This window comes from Anabrus simplex, chromosome 1 (assembly GCF_040414725.1).
Source record: "Anabrus simplex isolate iqAnaSimp1 chromosome 1, ASM4041472v1, whole genome shotgun sequence".
Classification (NCBI taxonomy): Eukaryota; Metazoa; Arthropoda; class Insecta; order Orthoptera; family Tettigoniidae; genus Anabrus; species Anabrus simplex.
The window spans coordinates 18,237,717-18,262,578 of NC_090265.1; the positions used below are offsets into that span (position 1 = coordinate 18,237,717).

The 24,862-nt window shown below is 38.0% G+C and overlaps 1 protein-coding gene across 1 annotated transcript in view; it reads right to left on the minus strand.

Annotated features, from left to right (window-relative positions):
* Window positions 1-24,862, minus strand: part of LOC136859637 (trypsin alpha-4) — a 135,819-nt gene that overhangs the window by 18,429 nt on the left and 92,528 nt on the right. The window contains exon 6 of the mRNA XM_067138707.2: window positions 12,487-12,624. Within this exon, the coding sequence (XP_066994808.2) occupies window positions 12,487-12,624 (138 nt within the window). The remainder of the gene's footprint in view (window positions 1-12,486; window positions 12,625-24,862) is intronic.

The following is a 24,862-nucleotide window of genomic DNA, read 5'->3' on the forward strand; positions in this document are numbered from 1 at the left end:
ATCTGACAAGAAATGATGATTATATTCTTTTGAATGAAGAAATAATTAAATCACACTCTTGTATAGATATGTGAGACGGGCAAGAGAAATCACATATTGTAGCAGACATGAAGTAGTAACGCTTCAAACAGGAATTGATCACGCCTGAAGCCACTTGAATTTTTGCTGGGAGTTCAAGATCAAAACGGAAAAAGTAAGATGCCAAGTGCGTGAACTGAAATCTCTTATGTTGGATGAGCATTGACCTTATGTTTTTAACCTCTGGCAACACAATTACGTGTTGTTTTTTTTTTCTCACTTAGCCATGTTGTAATATTTTATGGTTTTTTCACACTAGTTTTAAGCCTATTTGATTTTCTAAATGTATTTGTTGCTTAGGGTACCATATATTTCAAGGACACTAGGTTCAGGGCCCTGATCTAACTTTAGGCTAAGATTTATTTTCAGCTGATGATGCTTACGACAGTTAAGCGAAACATGTCCCATCTTACAACACCTGTTGTAATGTTTATTTCCTAAATATAAGGAAAGTTAAGTATTGGAAAGGTGGTGTTAACTATTACTCTTATTTTAATGTTCATAATCTGATGTCCAATATGATCTACAATGAGATTTATTACTTGTAATGGTGAACTTTACTTATGCTATTTCAAAATTGTTATGTTTAAAGGTCCAACATTACCTTTTTTGTTTAAATATGTGTGAATAAAATTATTTTAAGCATTTAAATATGTGTATATCAAGTTATTTAACTATATTGTCCATTATTCATTCATAAAAATCTGAGTAAAACAAAAAAATTACAACTAAAATGGGCGGTCAAAATGCTGCGTCGCAATCGCATGTGTTATTCCAAACAGCGTGAGTGCTAAAAGGTTAAATGAGGCCACAGAGCTAATTGCAAACAGTGGATTGTGGAGGTGCATATTCAATTCGCAGAGACTTACAGATTGAGTGCTTAAAGGCATAGCAGTCCATAATGTATTGTATTATAATGGTGTCTGCCATTTTATTATAAGACCTTGGGAGGAGCAAGTTAGTTTAGCCCCGGCTGCGAGTGATGTCACCAAGTTAGGGTCTCGCCTGCTCGCCATGCGATGGACCAATCAGGAATAAGCTAAGCACGTAAGATCAGCCATCACTCTGTTACCTCACCAGAGGCCTCCCGGCAGTGTGAGAAAGAACTAGAAAGTGAACTCAGATCATTCAGATTCAGTCTCTAGGGGCTTCCCCTTTCACAAAGTATCTCGAAGTAATTCCCTATTTAAGGTAGGCCGGACAAGGTTCAGTGATTCAGTTCTGAATCAGTCATTGGACAGGTCCAGTTGAGCATTACAGAGCAGTCAGCCATTCAGTGCTGTGAAGTGAGCATTCTGTCTGTGAAGTTGAGTCTCTCGTGCCCAACTCTTGTGAGTGTATGGACAGTGTACTACATGCAGAATTTTAAGACTGTGTTGCTGTGACAGTGTACAGCAAGTGTAATTATGAACTGCCCTAGGGCCTAGTTTGTGGTCCTGGTATGTCTGTGTAGTGTGTAAAGTAGTTAATTAATATATTCTAGAGTAAACACTACCATTTGTGTGTTTATTTACCTACTTGCCTTCACAGTACAGTATGTATGTATGAAATAAATTTCATCTTGGATTCGTACTGACAATTATGTTATATATGTTGAAACCTAATATATTGGTTCCACCTACTCAATTCCTGTAAGTTATTTACAATTCAAAGTTTAAAAACATCATATTAAAACAACAGGACATGTTTTGGCTGCATTAGGCCATCATCAGCTGTCTAGAAATAACTTAAAATTAATATACTAAAAGTTACAAAAGATGAATAAAATTTACATTCATATGATATACTTTTAAATTAAAATAAGTGTGCTGTCCTTAAAATTTGTTTCACATAAAAATAATGACAATTGATTCATTAAAATTGTTGTTCCACTTCATATAAAAATTTCTAAAATTTTACGAATTTACAAATGTAGATTAAATTGATTTAATGCCAGCCAGACCATTGAGTGGAAATCAACTGCCGTCCAGGTCATGTTGTGTGATATGAAATCTAGAAGCAAAATGAAAAATTACTAAGATAAATATTAAAACTAGGGAAACAAGATGTAGAAAAAGAAGAACCTTGTAGAGAAAATTATAGAAAAACTGACATGAAAACGCTTTCTGCAGCTCTGTGTTTGCATCGTATCATATCTGTATGCCGGCTAAGTTGGCACTAAATCAGTAACACGTTCGTCCTTGTGTCAGTGTGAGCAATGTTATCGGCAGAGGGGAGCGCGAGAAGGGAGGGGGAACGTAAACAAAGGGAGCAAGGAATGGAATGCATACACACACCTGCCAAGTATTCCGGTTTTCCGTAAAATGTATGGATTTTGAGCGTGATATACGGTTGTATGGATGAACGTTATTGCACGGATTTTGAATATCTGCACTTGGTTTTGCTTTCTGCGGTCAAATCGGATTTGTTTGACTTTCAATAGTAGCTGGTAATAAGAGATTCAGTGTTTGAAATTTGACCGGTAAATGTTTCGTTAATCACATTATCGATTATCGCCATGCTTTTGTCACCTGTTCGACTTCATTCACTGAGATGTTCCCAAACAAGTAGCAGGCTGTGATTTTGAAGAAAAGAAATCCATGAAAAGTAGCAGGCTGTGAATTTATATATAACAACTTTTGTAACTGCGTCGTGCTTCGTAAGAGCTGTGAAAGGCTTTATTTGTGTGTGGGTGTGAGTAACATTGGTGGTAGTTCTGAAACTCATGGAATTGTGTGGCGAATTTATTGGCAATTTAGTATTTTTAATGGTGTTCGTAATGAATTCAACTAAGAAAAGATATTATCACTCTTTTAGGGAGGCATATTCTGCTTAATTTCCTTGTTTCATATGATCATGGAAAGTGTTCCCAGTGTTCAGTGTAAACAGATGAGCACTCATCAAGATGTAACATTGTGTAAAAGTAATTTCAGGAGTAATCATAACATATATTTGACTTGTTCAGTATTGTTTATAACCTAGCCCCCTTGCCGTCCTTTTTCATTATGTCTCAAGACTTTGCGACGCATGTGTGTGTTGTAAAAAAATTTCCAGTTTAGAATCTTCCGGATTTCTGGTGGTGGTGGTGATTTTTGTTTTAAGAGGAAGTACAATGAGGTAATCATCCTTTCTGAACAAATTAGAGAAAAAGAAATTTAAATGAAAAAAAAAAAAATGAAAACCTACAACCTGTTTTCCAGTCATGACCAGGCCAGGGATGTAATGAATGAAAGACATATAGGCTGTTATTACAATGGGTTCGCCACTCCCAAGGTGATTTGTTAATGAGTGATAAATGCTATGAAATGATAATGGAGAGTGTTGCTGGAATGAAAGATGACAGGGAAAACCGGAGTACCTGGAGAAAAACCTGTCCCGCCTCCGCTTTGTCCAGCATAAATCTCAGTCACCGGGATTTGAACCACGGTATCCAGCGGTGAGAGGCCGACACGCTGCCGTCTGAGCCACAGAGGCTCAAAAGAAATTTAAAATAAAAACAAAATTATTTATTCAACGAAGGAATTTGGAAATGCAGTACAAAATAAAACAAAACAAAAATTATTGATTTAGGCCGAAAAAATTACTAATGAATCAAAAGGGAACCTGTGTTCCCTGAGTAACAGTAGACTTGTAATTTATATACCCTTGATTAGTCCACTGTCACACATAAAGCGGATGACGAGATCAGCAGCAGTCGCGTCATCGGCTAGTGTGCATTCGAGTGTTTCCTGCAGGCCGAAGCTCTGTCTTAGGCCAGAGAGATCGGCGCACTCTGCGAGGATGTGGACCACGGTGAAGTCGGCTCCGAAGAACACACTCTTTAGGAGATAAGAATGCGAAGATTGTAAATGACCTATCCTCAGCCTACACAATACTAATTGAAGGACCGCCACATGGTAGTTGTCTTCTTAATTGCTCTCAGCTTGTTGGGAGTTTGGATATCTAGCCACTCCGATTCCCAGGACGCCAAGATGGTTTGATGTAGCTGAGAACAAATATTTTTCTTTTTGAAAGTTGGCAGGTATGCATACGTTAGACTGGTGTGTAATATGGTGATGGCAATAAATTGAACTTAAAACTTGATTTCATCATATAAGACTTAGTTACCGATTTAGTGTCAACTTAGCCAGCATACAGATATGATATGATGCAAACACAGAGCTGCTGAAAGTGTTTTTTTATGTCTGTTTTTCTATTTGTTTATCTTTTTTTCCTCCATCTTGTTTCCCTAGTTTTAATATTCATCTTAGTAATTTTTAGTTTTCCTTCTATATTTCATATCACGCAACATGACCTTATAGCAGTTGATTTCTACTCAGTGGTCTGGCTGGCATTAAATCAATTTAATCTACCGGTGTAAATTTGAAACATTTTAAAATTTTTTAATATAAAGTGGAACAACAATTTTAATGAATCAATTGTCATTATTTTTATGTGAAGCAAATTTTAAGGACAGCACTTATTTTAATTTATAAGTATAGCATATAAATGTAAATTTTATTCATGTATGTATGTATTTATAAATAAAAGCCAGTGCTCAAAAGCTACCGTTCCATGAAATGACTATGTTAGCACATCATCACAATCAGATAATTTCAGAAGGCGTCGCCATAAGACCTATCTGTGTCGGTGCGACGTAAAGCCCCTAGCAAAAAAAAAAAAAAAAATTCAGAAGGGAAGAAGAACTTATGACATGCGTACTGAGTCCTGTAATGACAGTAGATGCAAATGCAATTTACTGTACTTTCTGGTTGCCCTACATAACTGCTTTACCATCCCAGTCAAAATGATATTTCAACTGGTCATTGCTAGGAGAGACAAAATACACATTTTAACTGATACTCATTATTTGAAGACAAGGGCCTCTACGGCTCTTTGCAGAAACACTCTCCAATATCATTTCATCTGTTAGTCATTAATCATTGCCCCAGAGGAGATCGACAGACTTCGGCAGCTGGTACAATTCCTATCCTTGCTGCTAGATAGGGCCTTCATTCATTACATTCCTGACCCAGTTGAATGACTGGAAACAGGCTGTAGATCAACATTTACGCATTTTATGAAATCAGGTGTATCTGGTTATTGAACTCGACTTTCAACCTATTAGGTCGTGTTACGTACATTTAGTACGTGTTGAAGAGATGTTAAGTACAGAATAAAAATGGCCAACTGGACACCAGTGGAATCTAAACCCACAACCTCCCGATTTCACGTGTACGTAACAGGACCTAATAGGTTGAAAGTCCATTTCGATTACAATGCGGTCGTGAAAATTCAACACTCATTGCATCTGATTATGTTACTAGGAAATTAATTGTATCACAATAGAAAAATATTAAAATTTCTGCCTGTTCAGTATTGTGTGTTTTAATTGTAATAGTGGTCCGCGGCACTTTAGTCAGTGTCGAGCAATATAATGCACCATATCCTTATACATGGCGCTCCACTGGGCCACGAGATCCATTGCATCAATATTTCGAAGACCCTGCTGTGGACCACTATTAAGAAGATCAATCAGCAGACACTATACTACCCTGTATTGACAGTAGTACATCAAGGAATATGTCAATATAACAAGAATTACTCTTAGAACTAAGGAATTTGGAGCTTAATTAGCAATACAAGCTGTACATTTTTATACTACTTTCACCATATTTTGACTGTGTTTGTCTCAACCACATATTTTATGAATACCAACATTGAATTTATCAAGAGGTATTTTATCCAACAAGTTGAAATCTATTTTATGTCTCACTTGTACAGATGATGGCTCATTAGAGCTGAAACATGTATATGTTATTATGTAATGTTTGCTAATTAATCTCCAAAATGAAAACACATAGTACTGAACAGGTGGAAATTTTAATATTTTTTATTACTACTGTCAATACAGAACTAAAAGATGAATTCCATTTCTTGCAACTTAATTGTACGTCACTGACAAAGAGAGGCCAGACCCTGCGTCCAACCAATTTCAATGAGCTTCAATGCACCTATTGGGGGACACTCAACAGCAACTCGTGTATAAGGGTTTAGGTCAATATGCTTTCAGTTTTGAGAAAATGAGGGCAAATGTCATGACGCAGGATCTGCTTCCGATCAAATGGAGATGATAGAACACTAAAAGGTGAACACATTTTGCTTTAAAATATCATGTCCGCAATCTAATAATGTCCGAAAAGTAAATGAATCCCCGATTCCAATGCAATGGATATATACTTGGAGAGTTACAACACAGTCAAGCGGAGCAGTAGCCATGTGGTTACTATATTTGTCTACAAACCTTGACGACCTGAGTTTGAGTCTTGTTGGAGCTATGTTCCTCTGTAGAAGTTGTTATTTGAGGGAATGTAAATACAAATATTATATATATCCAGCAGTAACTGTGAGATCGTTTAGGCCTATGTTCATTTCAGGCAGAAAATTAAGTGTACTGCAATTTGCATAATATTTTTGTTCCCATTTTTATCTTCATGTCCCTTCAAATATTAATTTATTTTGTACAAGAAATATAGCTGCGACAAGCCTCGAACTTACGTTTTTGAGGTTCATAGACAAGTATGGTGACGACCAGGCCACCACTCTGGTTGACTGCCTTGTAACTCTCGAAGTATATATGCGTTGCATTGGAATCGACGATTCATAATTTTTTCGGAAATTATTAGGTTGTGGACTTGACATGTTTAAGTAAAATTTGTTCACCTTTTAGTGTTCTATCACCTCCACTTTGTCTGAAGCTAACCATGCATCATGACATTTGACCCCATTTTTTTCGAAAACGAAAGTGCTTTGACCTAAACCCTTATACATGGGTTAATGTTGAGTGTCCCCTCACAGGTAAATTGAAGCTCTTTGAAAATGGTTGGATGCAGGGTCTGGCCTCTCCTTGCAAGTTTCATTTCTTTCCATATTATTACACATCAAGTGTTTTATGGGTTCCGATTGAAAATACTGCAATGTGCATTAATGGCTACTACGAATGCTGTTAAAAAGAACTAAGTGAGAAGTTATCTTTTTTTTTTTTTTTTCAATTTCAAGAATGGTAAAACCAACCAGATACATTTGTTTTTGAGTGAGAAATAGCCTTAAGAATGACCAATACAATTATCTCTTGTATTTTGAACAATTCAGTGTATTGCATAAAATGAATGTCATTGCAAAGCCTGTGTTGTTGATTAAAGGTACAAACCTTTACAATACTAAAAATACCGAGTACGTCAACTTAAAATACATGATGAAATTTGAAGAATGTTCTTAAAATGCTGGAGCTCAATTGATTTTTTGTTCTTTTGAAATGAAGATAAAATTGTTGAACACATGTACTAGTTCCTTTAAACTTTTGATGATCGAGCTCTTCGTATGTTGGCATGATGATGTGTTGTTGATAATTCTTATTTAAAAGGTTATGAGGCAGGCGGAATATTTGACTGTAAGCGCACACAAGGAGAAATGTTGTGCGTAGTTGAATATTCCTAGAATGAAAACGACAGCTATTAACAACATTAAAAGTAGGCAAGTTTGAAGCCTCTACTATTACGTGTGTTCAACAATTTTATCTTTATTTCAACTGCGCCAAGTACACGGCCGTTGAAGGATTGATATTGAACTGAGAGGCTAGGCTCGCTTAACATCTTCAGGGCAAATATTCATAGTTATAACCAATCAAATATACAACAAAAGATTTACAGTTCTACAATTCAACAAGCTCCAGAAGACGGCCCATTTTATTACAATATTTTAACAGAACACTATGAGTTTTTATCCATAAAACCATCTGGCAATGTATCTTTGAAATGAACATTTTAATAGCATACTACTCGATTCAGATCTATTTGTCCAACACTAACGTTGGAATTGAACTTGGAGTTTCTATGCTTACAGGTGTATGAAAGATACCTAGTTATTACCAAATATTTGAAGTTAACCCATCACCTTAAGATGAGATTTTTGTACTATTTTAAAATTTTGACTCATAAATGTTATCTTATTGTAAACTAGAGATTTTTAAACTTAACATAAAATGAGTATAGGATACAAAGGAGTTAATTGTATTGATATGTTTTTACATATTGTTGTATCGCCAAGTTTCTCTTCACTTGTTATGCAGCTGATGATGTCGCCATGAACGCTGAAACTAGTACTGTAATTAAAGATATGTTGTAAAAACATCAGACAACATTGTATTTGTATTGAAAAAGGTAGAACCTATAAGATTTTGAAATCAATTGTTATTTCAGTTCAATACGAGCAAATAAAAATGAAGTTCCTTATGTTAAAAGGCTACGGTGATTGGAACACGTGATGAGAATGGAGCCTGCGAGAACTGCCCGAGTGCACTTGGAGAGAACCTGCTGGATGGATGTGGTCAAGAGTGGTGAAGAACACTGGACAGTGTCGTGAACGAGACATTCATAGCAAAGGAGAGTGGAAGAGGCTTAATAACATACTCTGGAAACTGGTAGTGATGATGGAAATAGCTATACAGTTCCATTAACCAACACAGAAGTAATGTCATGTATAAAAGGCAACTGATCACCGACAGCAGTTCATGCTGAGGTAAGAGATTCATCACTCTGTTTATAGTATGAATGCAACATACTTTTCTTTCTAAAAGCAGGCTGTTTTTATAAATACATTATGTTATTCTCCAGTCCTTTTGATATAATGGCCTATTTTTCAACATACTCTCCGTTCAGTACTATGGACTTACGCCACCATAATGTGAGGGCCTGTATGCCTGCATGGTACCGCTCGATTGGTCGATGTTAGGGTCAACGTCCTGCTGCATCGATAACTTCCCCATCATCCCAGTAGTGCTTCCCATGGAGTGCAGCCTTCATTGGGCTAAACAGATGGAAGACAGAAGGCGCGAAATCCGGGCTGTAGGGTGGATGACGAAGAACAGTCCACTAAAGTTGTGTGAGCTCTTGTCCGGTGCGCAGACTTGTGTGAGGTCTTCTGTTGTCATGGAGAATGCTCATTTTGCTTTTCTCCAATGACAGGTCTCTGCAGACATTATATATTGAACACCCCTTATAAGTAGTTCCTCTTGCGGCCACTGATAATCACTCGTTAGATGTGTGGCATTAAAATAGTAACTCGTCATGGTATAGAGCAGAATATTTCATTTTCATTTAAAATAGACTTTCATCTTATTAAGATGTGTTTATTATGTACAGAACATGCTGAAGACATGTTAAATAAAACAAACAAACAAACAAACAAACAAACAAACAAACAAACAAACAAACAAACAAACAAACAAACCCCATGGCCGGCAGATTATGGGGTGGAATAATATCAATTTTGTATTGATTAGGTGGTAAATTCAATAAATTATTGATATTATTCCATTCAAGTATCATCAATACAGATCAAGAATGATATTTATCACATGTAATTATCACATGTAAGATTATGGGGTGACGTATGGTCAGTGCAAGGAATCCTCTCTGCCGTTATTCTTGGTTTTCCCATCAGATAGCTCCTCAAATGTGATCACGTGGGCTGAGTGGACCTAGCTGGGAATTGAACCCAGGCTCTCTGGGTGAGAGGCAGGCATGCTACCCCTAGACTGCGGGCTGGCAAAGAGATGTTAAGTACAAGATAATGGTGGACCTTCTGATTTCATACTGAGCTATGATGGCCTAGGTCAAGCGATTCCAACTGAGGTGCTCCCACGGTCCCGGCCGCAGCCCCGGTGCTGTGCTATAGCACCGTTGAGGTGGTGGGGGAAGGAGGGGAAGTGGCAGAGGCAGAACCACAGGTCGCCAAGTCAGCGCGCAGCTTATGAAAACAATATTATTTATTAACACACAAACACACAATTTATTCTGTACATACTTTGCGTTTACCTTAATGTACGAGGGCTATTTTTTTTTCAAGGTCCGATCGGTCGCGACAGTCAAACGCCCGCGAATATATGATGAACCGCTGCGCAGACGTGTTGCGCAACGTCTCTGAAATGACCGTTATAAGCCTCACCTCAGTCCCGTCAGTAGTGAACGTGCAGCGCGCTCGTAAACATGGCTACAACGATCGCTTCGCCCGCCAAGTGTGAAGTGCGCGGTGTAATTCGATTTCTTCAGGCTGAGGGGTGCAATACAGCCGAAATTCATCGCCGAATAAGTTGTGTGTATGGTAAAACGTGCATGAGCATCAGCAAAGTGCGACAATGGTGCAGGAACTTTACAGCAGGGCGTACAGACAGGGAAGGAAGCGTGTCAACCGATGATCTTGTTCAGCGTATGGATCAGGCAATTCGAGAAAATTGTCGGTTCACAATTTCTGTGTTGAGTGCTTCGTTTCCTGAAATTTCCAGGTCAGCTCTCTACACAATTGTGAGTGAGACACTTCAGTACCGCAAACTTTGTGCGAGATGGGTTCTGAAGATGCTGTCTGACCGTCACAAAACACAGAGAATGGGCGCCGCTTTAGCGTTTCTCCAGCGCTACCATGATGAAGGACCGGATTTTTTGAACAAAATTGTCACAGGAGACGAGACATGGGTTCATTTTGAAATGGAAGAAACAAAAGAGCAATCCAAACAGTGGATGCATTCGCACTCCCCGAGTAAGCCAAAGAAATTCAAGTGAACATTCTCCAACAGAAAGTGTATGGCTACTGTGTTCTAGGACCGGAAAGGAGTTCTGTTGGTGGAATTCATGGAACGTGGTTCCACCATCACTGCAGCCGCATACTGTGCAACTATTCAACGTCTACGACGGGCAATTCAGAATAAGCAGAGAGGGATGTTGTCATCAGGCATTGTCCTTCTCCATGACAATGCTCGGCCGCACACTGCAGCTGCCACCACGAACCTTGTGCAGCGTTTCCAGTGGGACATTTTCGATCACCCAGCATATAGTCCGGACCTGGCTCCATCAGATTTTCACCTCTTTGCTCACATGAAACGCTGGCTAGGAGGACAGCGTTTTGACACCGACGAGGCGCTGCAGACCGGCGTACAAAGATGGTTACAGGCGCAGGCGGCGACGTTCTATCAAGAGGGCATTGACAAGTTGGTACCACGCTACGACAAATGTCTCAATCTGCGAGGCGACTATGTTGAAAAATAGCTGTGATGTATCAGTAAGTGTTACTAATAGAAAAGTGTCAAATTTGTACTGCTGTTTCATTTCGTGACCAATCGGACCTTGAAAAAAAAAATAGCCCTCGTACATTTAGCATTTTGGGGCAACTAATTTACCAATAATGGGTACAATCAATTTGGCAGTAGAAATTCTAAGTACAGTCTCTAAGTCCGCATCAGACAGAGATGTTTTAGTTCTCCATTTATTTAAATTCAGAATTGAAAACATCTGTTTTTTACGAATTTTCAGAGCAACAATAGCCCATAACGTGCTTGAACTGTGCCTTCTAAAGTGTTGGGTTCAGGTATCTGTGGGACAGGGAGACAAGACAAAATAATTAAAATAATTATCTTTGTAGGTTCTTTTTTTGCAATAGGTCTTATGGTGATGATGGGATAGGAAAAGGCTAGGAATGGGCAGGAAGCAGCCGTGGCCTTAATTAAGGAACAGCCCCAGGATTTTCTTGGTTTGAAAATGGGAAACCACGGAAAACCATCTTCAGCGCTGCCGACAGTGGGGTTCGAACCCACTATCTCCTGGATGCAAGCTCACATCTGAGCGCCCCTAACCACGTCACCAACTCGCCCGGTGTGTTTTCTTAGCAGCACATCTAAGCCTAATTGTGAACAGTTCTTAATAATACAAAACCAAAAACAAAAACAAATCTCCTAAATTGTATGTAAAACAATTCCTAATGAGTAAGTTATTACGTATCTCTGAAGAACTTGGCAATTCTGATTTTAACTTAGCAATTTGTTCGGTTCTTGCTGCGCCAACAATGTCATCATAGGTGGAAACATGTTTATTGTGATAATGTCGTCGCACGGTTGAAGACTTTACGCTTAAAATGACATGACAAATTAAACACTGAGCTTTCCCTTCGGTATTGAGAACAACATATGAATCCACCCATGAAAGATAAAACAACATTTTTAACGAAGGTGAAACCAACTGCTCTACTGTCTGTTCTATCGAATAGATTCTACTGAGAATGACACACACACACAGAATGAGAACGAATGTACTGTATCTTACGTACACATGCACCAACCACTGCGTGGGGCTGAGTGCAGCGCTGGTGCGCCCCAGGACTAAGTGCTCGAGTTGGAAAGGCCTGGCCTAGGTCATTTGTTTCGAAAAAAATCTCGATAGCTCAGTTGATAGAGCACCCAACGTGAAATCAGAAGGTTGTGGGTTCAGATCCCAGTTCAGTTGGCCATTTTTGTTCTGTACTCTCATCAACATGTTGTATACATATTCAATACATCCTTAAGCTGAGTCTGATTCAAAAAAAAAGAAAAAGAGAATTGATCACATAACTTGAGAAGATACTGACCTGACAAGAATCCTTGTTGTAGCTGTAATCTCCAGCACACACAGTTCCATCAGGAATTCCCCCGTATGGAATAGAACAAGACGTACGTTCCATAATCATGATCTCCACGTAGCGAAGACGCGCAGAAGGTTGTCCATTCTGAAAAATAATTACTAACATTCAACGCCAAATACAAGACTTTTGTACCTCTTGAAAGACCAACACTAGGCCTGTTCCAGTGGCTTGCGTACTGCTAACATCACTCAAGTAGATTTGGTGATTGATGATCTGACTACGGAATCAACATTAACCAGTTCCCGTTTTGCAATTGAAATTGTAATGATTACCAGTGATGGAACTAACAATTCTATGAATATTAATACAAAAAAGAGTCTGGATTGATGAGCATACTCCAAATGCTAAGAATTTAGAGCCTAATTTATTTTTCAGATTTTACACATAATTCATCCCAGATTTTAATGTTAATTGCATGTTTGTACATTAGTTTTAATGTCAATTGTGTGTTTGTACATTTGTTTAGTTATTAGATATATTACATTAGGGCTGAAGAGGGCCAGCCAAGGCTGAAACTAGTCCCTAGTTTTGTAATGTAATGCAATAATATTGCATATCATAGTATAGAAAAGGTAGGTCCATTACGACATTAATTTAATAATTATTATTGTGATCACAATTCAATATGGATCAAAACCTTGAAGTTTATATCCTATGATAGTCCTCATAGGCAATTTCTGGGATTATGTGCTCTTTCAGTTTGATCTTCTTAATTGACTGAAATTGTTGTTTCAGGTTGAGTTTTAGTTTCATGTATGGAAGAAGTGCTGTGAGGGCTAAGTCAACTGAGTAAAGCTGTCCTTGCATTCATGAAATGTGCCATTGCATGTTGGCGGGGTAGTTAAATAAATGCAACAGCTGATAGCGCTTGATTTCTTAAACTACCCAGCTCGTTAGCTGCAGTCACTCAAGTGCGGCCAGTATTTGGAAGATAGTGGGTTCGAACCTCACTAAAGATGGTTTTCCATGGTTTTCTATTTTTACATCAGGCAAATACTCTGGGGCTGTACCTTAATTAAGGCCACAACTGTTTCCTTCCCACTCCTAGACCTTTCCTGTCTCATCATTTCCTGTGTCAGTGTGACGTAAAGCATCTTGTAAACAAAACAATTTTTTTTTTTTTAAATCTCTAAAATCATTTAACTCTCTACTTAATCTTGGAAACTAATACAGGCACACCTTGCATAACACATCGCACACAGTTCACGCTCTCTTTTCTCTCGGTGTTCTGTCATACTAATTCACTAACTCGCTCAGTCCTACAGTTACTCTTGCTGCCACTATCACAGTCCTTAGTTCACAGCCCACACATGACAGCCTCACCCCTATCCCCCCTCCCATGGCACTAGCCCTGAATGGCCTTGGTCTACCAAGCGATCGCTGCTCAGCCCGTAGGCCTGCAGATTATGAGGTGTTGTGTGGTCAACACAATGAATCCTCTTGACCATTATTCTTGGCTTTTTAGACCGGGGCCACTATCTCACCATGAGATAGCTCCTCAATTGTAATCATGTAGGCTGAGTGGACCTCGAACCAGCCCTCAGATCCAGGTAAAAATCCCTGACCTGGCCAGGAATGGAACCCGGGCCTCTGGGTAAGAGGCAGGCATGCTACCCCTACACCATGGGGCCGGCTCACCATCCTACACTCATCGGCTAATATTTCTGTTGTGTCTTAGACTAGATTTCATTCATGTCATGTTTATTCACTATTTATTTCCTACTCTTCAAAACCAACAGATCTCTTGAATCTACAGTATTTTCTAAGCCTCGAAAGTTGGATTTTAGATTGTAAACTGAACATATCATTTGCTGTAAAACCTTGTTCATACTGTTCTTGTTCTGTATTTCAATGTAAGATTTTGTAGTGTACTGCAATATGAATATCAACGTAATTCACTTGTGCCAGTGTCCTGTATGCTGTATCCTTTATAACTACAACTCCAAGTAGCAGTGATTGGGAATAAGAAGTGGGCATAAGGGGGGAACAAAAATGTATAGACAACAACAAATATATGGCTCTGGGGGATATAGCGTGGGGAGGAGGGGGGTGAGATATACATTAACAATGAAAAAAATTGCTATAAAATAGTAAGTTTTTGATACTCTCTGAGCAAATTTCAATAGAGACATAAAGGTTGACAGTCTGTGCGGTACTGTACAATAAAACTTTCCCCAAAGGAACAGTAACTACACATTTATTACAATAGAAGTACGGCATGAATCCACAGTAACAAAGTAACGGACGCCAGACAGAACTGAACAGACCTAGTGAGACTGCCAAACTGACTAATGCGCGTGGCAAGTGGGTGACCTTGACCTTGCTACCCTTCGTCCCAGAACGTCTGCACATTGCTCCACACGTCTCCGCTACTTGCCGTGGTGCTGTACAATTCGGTTAGCCACGGAATGACATTTTGTGCGTGTTTCCATTAAGCGTTTTTCTTAATAATTAAATAAATTTGTAACGTGAATAAGTGAAACTCTATTTATTGGTACATATTTGATTTGTGTACTGGAATATTATTTCTGTTTTATTGTCCATTGTTTGGTGCACCTGTTTAATTGGTGCATTCTACCATTGTAATTATTTAAATGTGTGATATGTAAATATTGCCTCATAGCTGAGATGATCGCTATTCATCCCCTGAAAAATCAATACTGGTGCACATGCGCTGAACACGTCTCTTTGGTGTTATGTGATCTAAGTAAAGCTTTTGATTGTATTAATCATGAAATTTTACTCGCAAAGCTTGATATGTATGGTGTCGAGGATCCCTCACTGAACATAATTAAGTCATACTTAAATAACAGATATCAGTTTGTCTCGATTAAAAATAGGTATTCCACTTTGAAGAAAGTTACAACTGGTGTGCCACAGGGCTCTGTCCTCGGTCCATTTTTATTCATTCGGCAGTCAATGATTTACCGCTATATGTCACAGCTCATGCTCTTATATCCTATACGGATGATACAACGTTAATTACAAAATACCAGAGCATCTCAGGTTTGCATCAGATGTCACAGGAAGCTCTTGCAACTGCAGTGGATTGGTTTTCATCCAATAGGCTGTTGTGCAATCAGGATAAAACTCAATTTCTCACACTAGTATTATCCAAAGATATTGAAAGTCAGTCAGTCAAACTTTTGAGTTTTCATATTGATGCCAAATTGAACTGAAAAATGCACATTGATCATGTATGTAAAAAAAAAAAAAAAAAAAAAAAAAAAAATCATGAGTGGCCTACTTGATATGGAAATTGAGGGATTTAGTTAGCAGTGACTACCTAAGGATGGCATATTTTGGTCTCTTCCAGTCACACATTACTTATGGACTGTTATTAAGGGGGCATTATTCTTATGTATATAATATTCTTTTAATACAGAAAAAGGTTGTCTGAACAATGTGTACGGCTGGTGCAATTGACCATTGTCGACCTCTCTTCATTAAGCTTAAAATACTGACAATTACAAATTTGTATATTTACATATTTTTGACATAAAATGTTAAAAACAACATTCAGTACTAGGGAAAACATTCACCTTCATGATACTCGGGGCAAAGCAGACATTGACATCCCAATTCACAGGCTGTCAAAAACTGCTCACTCACATAAAGTCAGTTGTTTAAGATTATTTAATAAATTACCACATTCTGCACTGTCCCCTCCTTTAAGTAATTTTAAAAGAAAAATTTATGATTGGTTAATAGAAAATCCATTTTACAATACCTCTGAATTCTTAGAAATGCATAATGTTAGTATTAAGTTTTAATAAAAGGTGTACGTTCATAGCCTCAGTAATATTAAGTACTACATTATTATCAGTTGACGAAACCTATTTCATTGTATATGGCAAATAAAGATTCTTGATTGAGTGCTTGTTGCTCCCTGTATTCGCTCTGCGTCTTGGATCCAAGATGGAAGTGTGCTCGCTTGTGTCCAAGAGGACACTTCGCTAGTCGGCGGAATGGAGTGTGATACTCCAGGATAATTTAACTAATAATTACTACTTGGTACATACAACCACCTTTTATTTATTTTATTTTCTTCATTTTAATTCTGAGTGGGTAGTAGTAATGTGAATAAAAATTTACAGTTAGCTGTGTGCCGTTCTTCAAGTGAGTGCTATGTGAAGGTTTGGATTACCTTTTCTGATATGCAGCTGTGCTGATGTAAGTAATCCCAAATTTTAAAACTTTTGCAGGAATTGTACTATCCCTTAGTTTATTCAAGAAGATATTACTGTAAATTGACTCAACAAAGAAAACCGTTATGGAATCTATTTAAGTTTTTTGTCACCTTGAGGCTTTGTTAATATGTAGCTACCTAAAGGGACTTTTTAGCTACTATTTTCTGCACTTGATCTTATTGGAATATTCTTCACCGACCAAAAAATTGCCTATTAATTAATTGCCTGAATTAATTAAGAGCCTCCATGGCTCAGACGGCAGTGTGTTGGCCTCTCACTGCTGGATACCATGGTTCAAATCCCGTTCACTCCATGTGAGATTTGTGCTGGACAAAGCAGAGGTGGGACAGGTTTTTCTCCAGATACTCCGGTTTTCCCTGTCATCATTCATTCCAGCAACACTTTCCATTATCACTTCATAGCATTTATTATTCATTAATAAATCACTTTGGGAGTTGCGAGCCCATCGTGCTAATAGCCTATATAATATGGTTCAATCAATCAATCAATCAATCAATCAATCAATCAATCAATCAATCAATCAATCAATCAATCAATCAATCAATCAATCAATCAATCAATCAATCAATCAATCAATCAATCAATCAATCAATCAATCAATCAATCAATCAATCAATCAATCAGTCAATCAATCAATCAATCAATCAATCAATCAATCACTACTGATCTGCATTTAGGGCAGTCGCCCAGGTGGCAGATTCCCTATCTGCTGTTTTCCTAGCCTTTTCTGAAATGATTGCAAAGAAATTGGAAAATTATTGAACATCTCCCTTGGTAAGTTATTCCAATCCCTAACTCCTCTTCCTATAAACGAATATTTGCCCCAATTTGTCCTCTTGAATTCCAACTTTATCTTCATATTGTGATCTTTCCTACTTTTAAAGACACCATCCAAACTTATTCGTCTACTGATGTCCTCCCACGCCATCACTCCACTGACAGCTTGGAACATACCACTTAACATATGAGTAACAACACAGTAAAGGTTTCCACCTATTCAATACAAAAATATATTGACAATATTTTAAAATTACATGGAACTAGTTTCGACCCATCTAGAGGTCATCATCAGCCACATCAAAGCAAAGGTCACTCAATACGGACCAACAACATGAAATTTATAACCCTTAACATACCACTTAGTCGAGCAGCTTGTCTCCTTTCTACCAAGTCTTCCCAGCCCAAACTTTGCAACATTTTTGTAACGCTACTCTTTTGTAGAAAATTGCCCTGAACAAATCAAGCTGCTTTTCTTTGGATTTTTTCCAGTTCCTGAATCAAGTAATCCTGGTAAGGGACCCATACACTGGAACCATACTCAAGTTGAGGTCTCACCAGAGACAAATATGCCCTCTCCTTTACATCCTTAACTTACTACAACCCCGAACACCTTCATAACCATGTGCAGAGATCTGTACCCTTTATTTACAATCATATTTATGTGATCACCCCAATGAAGATCTTTCCTTATATTAACACCTATATACTTGCAATTATCCCCAAAAGGCACTTTCACCCCATCAATGCAGTAATTAAAACTGAGAGGACTTTTCCTATTTGTGAAACTCACAACCTGACTTTTATCCCCATTTATCATCATACCATTGCCTGTCCATCTCACAACATTATCGAGGTCATTTTGCAGTTGCTCACAATCTTGTAACTTATTTATTACTCTGTACAGAATAACATCATCTGTGAAAAGCCTTATCTCTGATTCCACTTCTTTACACATATCATTGATATATATAAGAAAACATAAAGGTCAAATAATACTGCCTTTAGGAATTCCCCTCTTAATTTTTACAGGGACAGATAAAGCTTCACCTACTCTAATTCTCTGAGTTCTATTTTCTAGAAACAGAGCCACCCAATCAGTCACTCTTTTGTCAAGTCCAATTGCACTCATTTTTGCCAGTAGTTTCCCATGATCTACCCTATCAAATGCCTTAGACAGGTAAATCGTGATACCAGTCCAACTGACCTCCTGAATCCAGGATATTTGCTATATCTTGCTGGAATCCTACAAGTTGGGCTTCAGTGGAATAACCTTTCCTAAACCCAAACTGCCTTCTGTCAAACCAGTTATTAATTTTGCAAACATGTCTTATATAATCAGAAAGAATGCTTTCCCAAAGCTTACATACAATGCATGTCAAACTGACTGGCCTGTAATTTTCAGCTTTATGCCTATCACCATTTCCTTTATATACAGGGGCTACTATAGCAACTCTCCATTCATTTGGTAAAGTTCCTTCATGCAAACAAAAATCAAACAAGTACTTCAGATATGGTACTATATCCGAACCCATTGTCTTTAGTATATCCCCCGAAACTTTATCAATTTCAGCAGCTTTTGTAGTTTTCAACTTTTGTATCTTACTGAAAATGCCATTGCTGTCATAGGTAAATTTTAATACTTCTTTAGTATTAGTCACCTCCTCTATCTGGACATTATCCTTGTAATCAACAATCTTTACATACTGCTGACTGAATACTTCTGCCTTTTGTAGATCCTCGGATACACAGTCCCCTTGTTCATTAATTATTCCTGGAATGGTTCATTCATTACATCCCTGACCCAGTCAAAGACTGGAAAACAGGTTGTAGGTTTTCATTTTCATGAATTAATTCTGTTGAAAAAAAGATATTGTGGAAACATATTATGTGAAAGTAATTATGTTATTAATGAGATAACTGAGGTAATTTGGAATCGCAGTGTATGTGCCTGTGAGAGTAAAAGTCATCCTATAAGTTTTATTTATTTGGGATTCTTGCTTCCATTCAATATTTACTCCTGATTTTTGGGTGAATTTTATTCTATCAATATTTTCCTATGCTTATAATGTGATCTCTAGTTGTAGTGTTATTTTATTGTGAGTTGCCTGGCGTTGGCTGATTTCTCGTAATGGGATCATTCTTCTTTTTCTTATCCTTCTGGAGTTGGGTGTTTAAATCCTACCTCATACGTGCATCATATCGCTTCCAAGGCCACTTTACATTAATTCAATAACTGCGATTTTGCCCTCTGTTAAATTTTATGTTTTATGTGCAATGAAACTGAAATCACACTGCTACACTGGGGCGAAACACTGGTAATTTCACGATTGAAAAACCTAAAGCGCTTAAATGTTTTTGAAATCATATGATTGAATGTAATTATTACTATTATTATTATCTGTATCACTGCGGTTAGTAGAGAGTAGAAATTCGATTTTCCTAATTCTTAAATTTTCTTTCCTTAAACACTCACGTGAACTATCCACATCTGTGTTTTGTCTTTTTTTCCTTTCATTATTACTTGTATATGCTTTTAATTATGCAGGCCTTGCCTGTTTTTAATTGTAGCTTGGCTTGACAAGCTTTGTGTGTAATTTGTTCTGTAGTTTTGGTCGAACATTCATATTTTCCCTTAAAATTTTGTAATTGTATCAGGGAATATTTATTACAATTTATATGTAATCATTTGATTTGATGACTTAATTTGTTTGATATTAACTTCAATTCTGGACGCACTTCGTGTTGCAGAAGTAATGTAACCGTGTTACCATGATTTTTGTTTAAACATATTATACTGTGGGTCGATTAGGTTGAAACAGATTTCAACTTTTTATAAGAAAATTTATTGTATCCAATTAACTTAAATTTAATCATCAAAAGGAAACTATAGTTACTGGCCAGTATTTTAGATTTATTTAAGAATTAGTATCAGTTTCGCAACTTTTGTCCAGTTTTAATTGATTGTAAGTTAAATTTATTTAAGAAGGTCTTGTCTTATTATTTGGTGTATTAGTGCCATTAGTGATTTGTCAAATGTTAATTTTTGTTTTCAATCCAGGACCTTTTACTTCTAATTGATTTAGGGCCCCTTCCACATTTTATTTATGTAGCTTACTGCACCGAAGGTAAGTAGCATTTATTCCTTGTTCCTGCATTTGGTTGTTTGGACCGTGTTTGTTTTGACTGTCCTTGGGCTGTTGCATAATTAAAGGAAAGGATTAGCTGAAAAGACAACAGAGTTTACACTTTTTCAAAATAATTTGTAGTTTCAGCCGGCTAAAATGGAATAAAAATGTAGTTTTTTCTCCACAAATTGGGGGGAAGGCAACCACACCAAACCCAGACCCCCAATCACCGCTAATGATAACCCCTCCCATTCGTTGATCCTTGGTACTTCCTTATTCCAGACGAGGTTTCTTACACTCATTGCCCTGTTGCACCCTCTTGCTAATCTCTATGTCCTGCCTTGTATTCTGCATTCATTAACTCCCTAGGTATTTGAAACTGCCAATAGTCTCGAAGGAGTGCTTATTGCCAGACAGAGAACTTTTTTAAGATGCATGGCCTTCATTCTTTCTAGTGATGCAGTGATGTACATTACTAACGATGAAAATCACATATATCAGAACATTAGTGAAAGTGTTAGTCGCTTTGCAACCTGCTAAGTACAGAACGTATTGCAGGTTAGGGTAAACATTCACGTGCAATTATTAGAGTGATCATTTAAGTTGGCTGAACTTAGAGACCTATCAATGTCTCATGACTCACCGGCAGGTAATTCCGGAGAGAATAAGACAAAAGTGAAGCAAATCGGTCCAGTAGAATGGATGCCAACGCTGTTTCCTAGTAATCTCTTTTAATATATAGATCTTGATAAAGGTAATCACACTGACGAGGTTTTAAACAAAAGTTACAGATCTCTTGTCATGGTTATGAGTGAGGTTCAGAAGTTTATGACCTGAAGAAGTACAAAATATGCCCTAAAAAAAATGGTATAATAATAATAATGGCATCTGGCTTCCGAAGAGGCGTGGTGAAGGTCTTCCGAGCTGACGCCGTCTTTGAGGATGGGGTCCTACCTGTGATGAATTACAATGATGGAAGACGGCAGACACACCCAGCCCCCGAGCTATCGGAATTAACCAATGAAGGCTAAATCTCTGACCCAGCCAGGAATTGAACTTGGGACCCTCTGGACCAAAGGCCAGCATGCTAACCATTTAGCCGGACAACAGAAAGGTAAAATACAACTTAAACATTTTAGGGGTATGTAGCAAGTATTAGAGTATTACTAACATTAAATGTACCAGGCGACTTGGCCGTGCAGTTCAGCTGTGTGCTTGCATCCGGGAGATAGTGGGTTCAAACCCCACTGTTGGCAGCCCTGAAGATGGTTTTTCATGGTTTCCCACTTTTACACCCGGCAAAAGTTGGGGCTATACCTTAATTAAGACCATGGCCGCTTCCTTCCCACTCCTTGGCCTTTCCTGTACCATCGTCGCCATAAGACCTGCCTGTGTCCATGCGACATAAAGCAAATAGCAAAAAAAAAAAAAAAAAAAAAATTAAAGTGTCAAAAAGTAGTTAGAAATAATACAGCAGACATATTCAGTCATGCAAACAGACAGAGTTACATTATGGTCAAAACAGTAAAAATGGCACAAATATGCATTTACATGCAACATAAAATTGGTTTAAACGTGTACAGGGACCCATCATTCACAGTTATTTTTCAGATTTCTGGTAAAATGCACTGAGGAAAGAAGCATAACTTCTCCCTAACATCCAAACCTTAGTAATGAGGGTATGTTACAGTAAGGACGTAAAGGAGAGGGTGCATAAGTCTCTGGTAAGACTCCAATTAGAGTATGATTCCAGCATATAACCCCCATGTGGGTGGGGCCAGTAGAATAACTAAAACGGGCCCCAGGGGATGTTAACTTAGACTGGTGACCTCGTAGCCCTTAGCTGAGTCCTAGCATTGTTTCCACTTACTTGTGCCAAGCTCCTCACCTTCATCTATCCTAACTGACCCCCCTTGGTCAGTTCTTGCTCTTTTCTGACCCCAATCGTATTAAATCATTTGAGGCCTAGGAAGTCTTTCATTTCCATGCCCTTCATGGCCCTTGTCTTTTTTTGGCTGATACCTTCATTCTTCAAAGTGTCGGACCACTTCCATTTTCTCTCTGATTTGTGTTATATAGACAATGCTTACCTAGTTGTACTTCCTCTTAATCGTTGTCACCACCACCACTTCTGGTGTGTGGGATCCTCACCAGGAACTGGAAAAGTTCCAAAGGCAAACAGCACAATTTGCTCTGGTCATTTCTCGTAAAAGAGTACTGTTAAGGAAATGTTGCAATGTTTGGGCTGGGAAGACTTGGGGGAAAGGAGACGAGCTGATCGACTAAGTGGTATGTAAAAACTAAGAAACAATGTTAGGTTTTGGTCCACCCAATCAATACACATCACTTTACAAGTGAAAAACTATTTAATTAAACCATATTAAATATTAGGGACATGTTTCATCTCTATTTGAGACTTCATCAGCCATAAAATCATGTGGTAGTTTACAAAATTCATTGTTCAGAAATTGAAACAAATGGAAGAACCCAAGAGAGAGAGAGAGACACACACACACACACACACACACACACACACACACACACACACACGCACACTAGAGTCCTGTTAATCCAAACCCCATTAATTTCAAACTCCGGTTAATCCGAACTGAAATATTAAATTTGTTAAAAAATTCTCCTTATTGAAAAGAAAGAACATATTATAGAATGAAGATTTACTTGCATTTTATTAGTCATATTTTACTAGAATAACTTAATGTAAACATAATTACACATCATAAACCATCAATCACTGTCCGTTAGTTTGTTAGTTTCTTTTGCCGTCGTGATTGGAACCTACTCGAAGATGCAGTGTTAAACCAGCGTCTCATAAACATCACATCAGTTGGCATAGCAGCGGAATGTTGCTCGACGTAGCGTACGGCAAGTTCTAAGGCGGCCGTGGTCTTCTTCATCGTCACTCTGTTCCTCATCAACTACAGATTCTTTCTCCACCATAGCGACAGTTTCTTGGTCTGTTTGTAATTGATGACAGTCAGCTTCATTCCACTCGCTAATGTCATTTTCATTGACTTCCTCACACCCAGGAAGTTGCTGAATGATTTTAAGGAGATTGATATTTGCAGACGCTTCAGCTGGACTCTCGATGAATGCGAGGCTCGGCCACAATTTCTTCCACATTTTTCACATGAACTGCTCACTGACACCCTCCCATGCCTCTCCTGCCCAGTAAACCATGTCCTTTACATTCACGTTCTTCAGTTTTTGAAGAATAAGAAGTGAACTGTCATTCTCAATCACGTACCTGAGAAGTTTCCATTTATACTCAAGTTTTAAATTTTGCAGAATGCCCTGGTCCATTGGCTGCAATATCGACGTAACATTAGGAGACAAGGAAATTGATCTTATTTCACCGCAAGTTAATTCACTCACTTCTGGGTGCGATGGAGCATTGTCAATTAAGAGAAATACCCGAGCAGGCAAACCACTCTTTACACTAAAACTTTTTACTGAGTGAACAAACTGTTTTTCAAACCATTTGTTGGAAAGTTGTGCATCCATCCATGCCTTTCTTTGATTTCTGTAGTAAACTGGAAGAGTGTTCATGTTTACAGTTTTTAAATGCCATTGGTTTTGCTGATTGGCAATAACCATTAGGGGCAATTTATTTGTTCCTGCAGCATTACTACACGCTAATACAGTAACATGTTCCTCGCTCGTCTTAAACCCAGTTGCACGATACTACACCCCAGACACAAGGCTTTTACTGGGAAGGGCCTTGAAATTTAAACCTGTTTCGTCGGTGTTATACTCTTGTTGCGGTGAATAATTTCCTGATGATACCAAGTGATTAAATTCCTTGATGTAATCTTCTGCAGCAGCATGATCACCTGATAACTGTTATCCCATTATTGTTAACTGACGTATTCCATGACTTTTCTTCCATCTGTCGAACCATCCAGTACTGGCAGTGAATGAAACATCTCCATTCAATAATGTATTTAAATGATGCGCCTTTTCTTGAACAAAAGGTCCACTTAATGGAGTACCTTTTTGGCTCTCCTGTGAAAACCATAAATAAAGTGCTTCATCAAGTATATCGAATCTGGACACTTTTGATGTTTGGCAGATTTTAAGGATGTCTGTTGACGATGCTATACAGAACTGTTCGATTTTATAACGCTTTCTCTTTCAGTCGGAAATCGTAGCTTTTCCAACACCAAACTCGACAGATAATTTTGATGC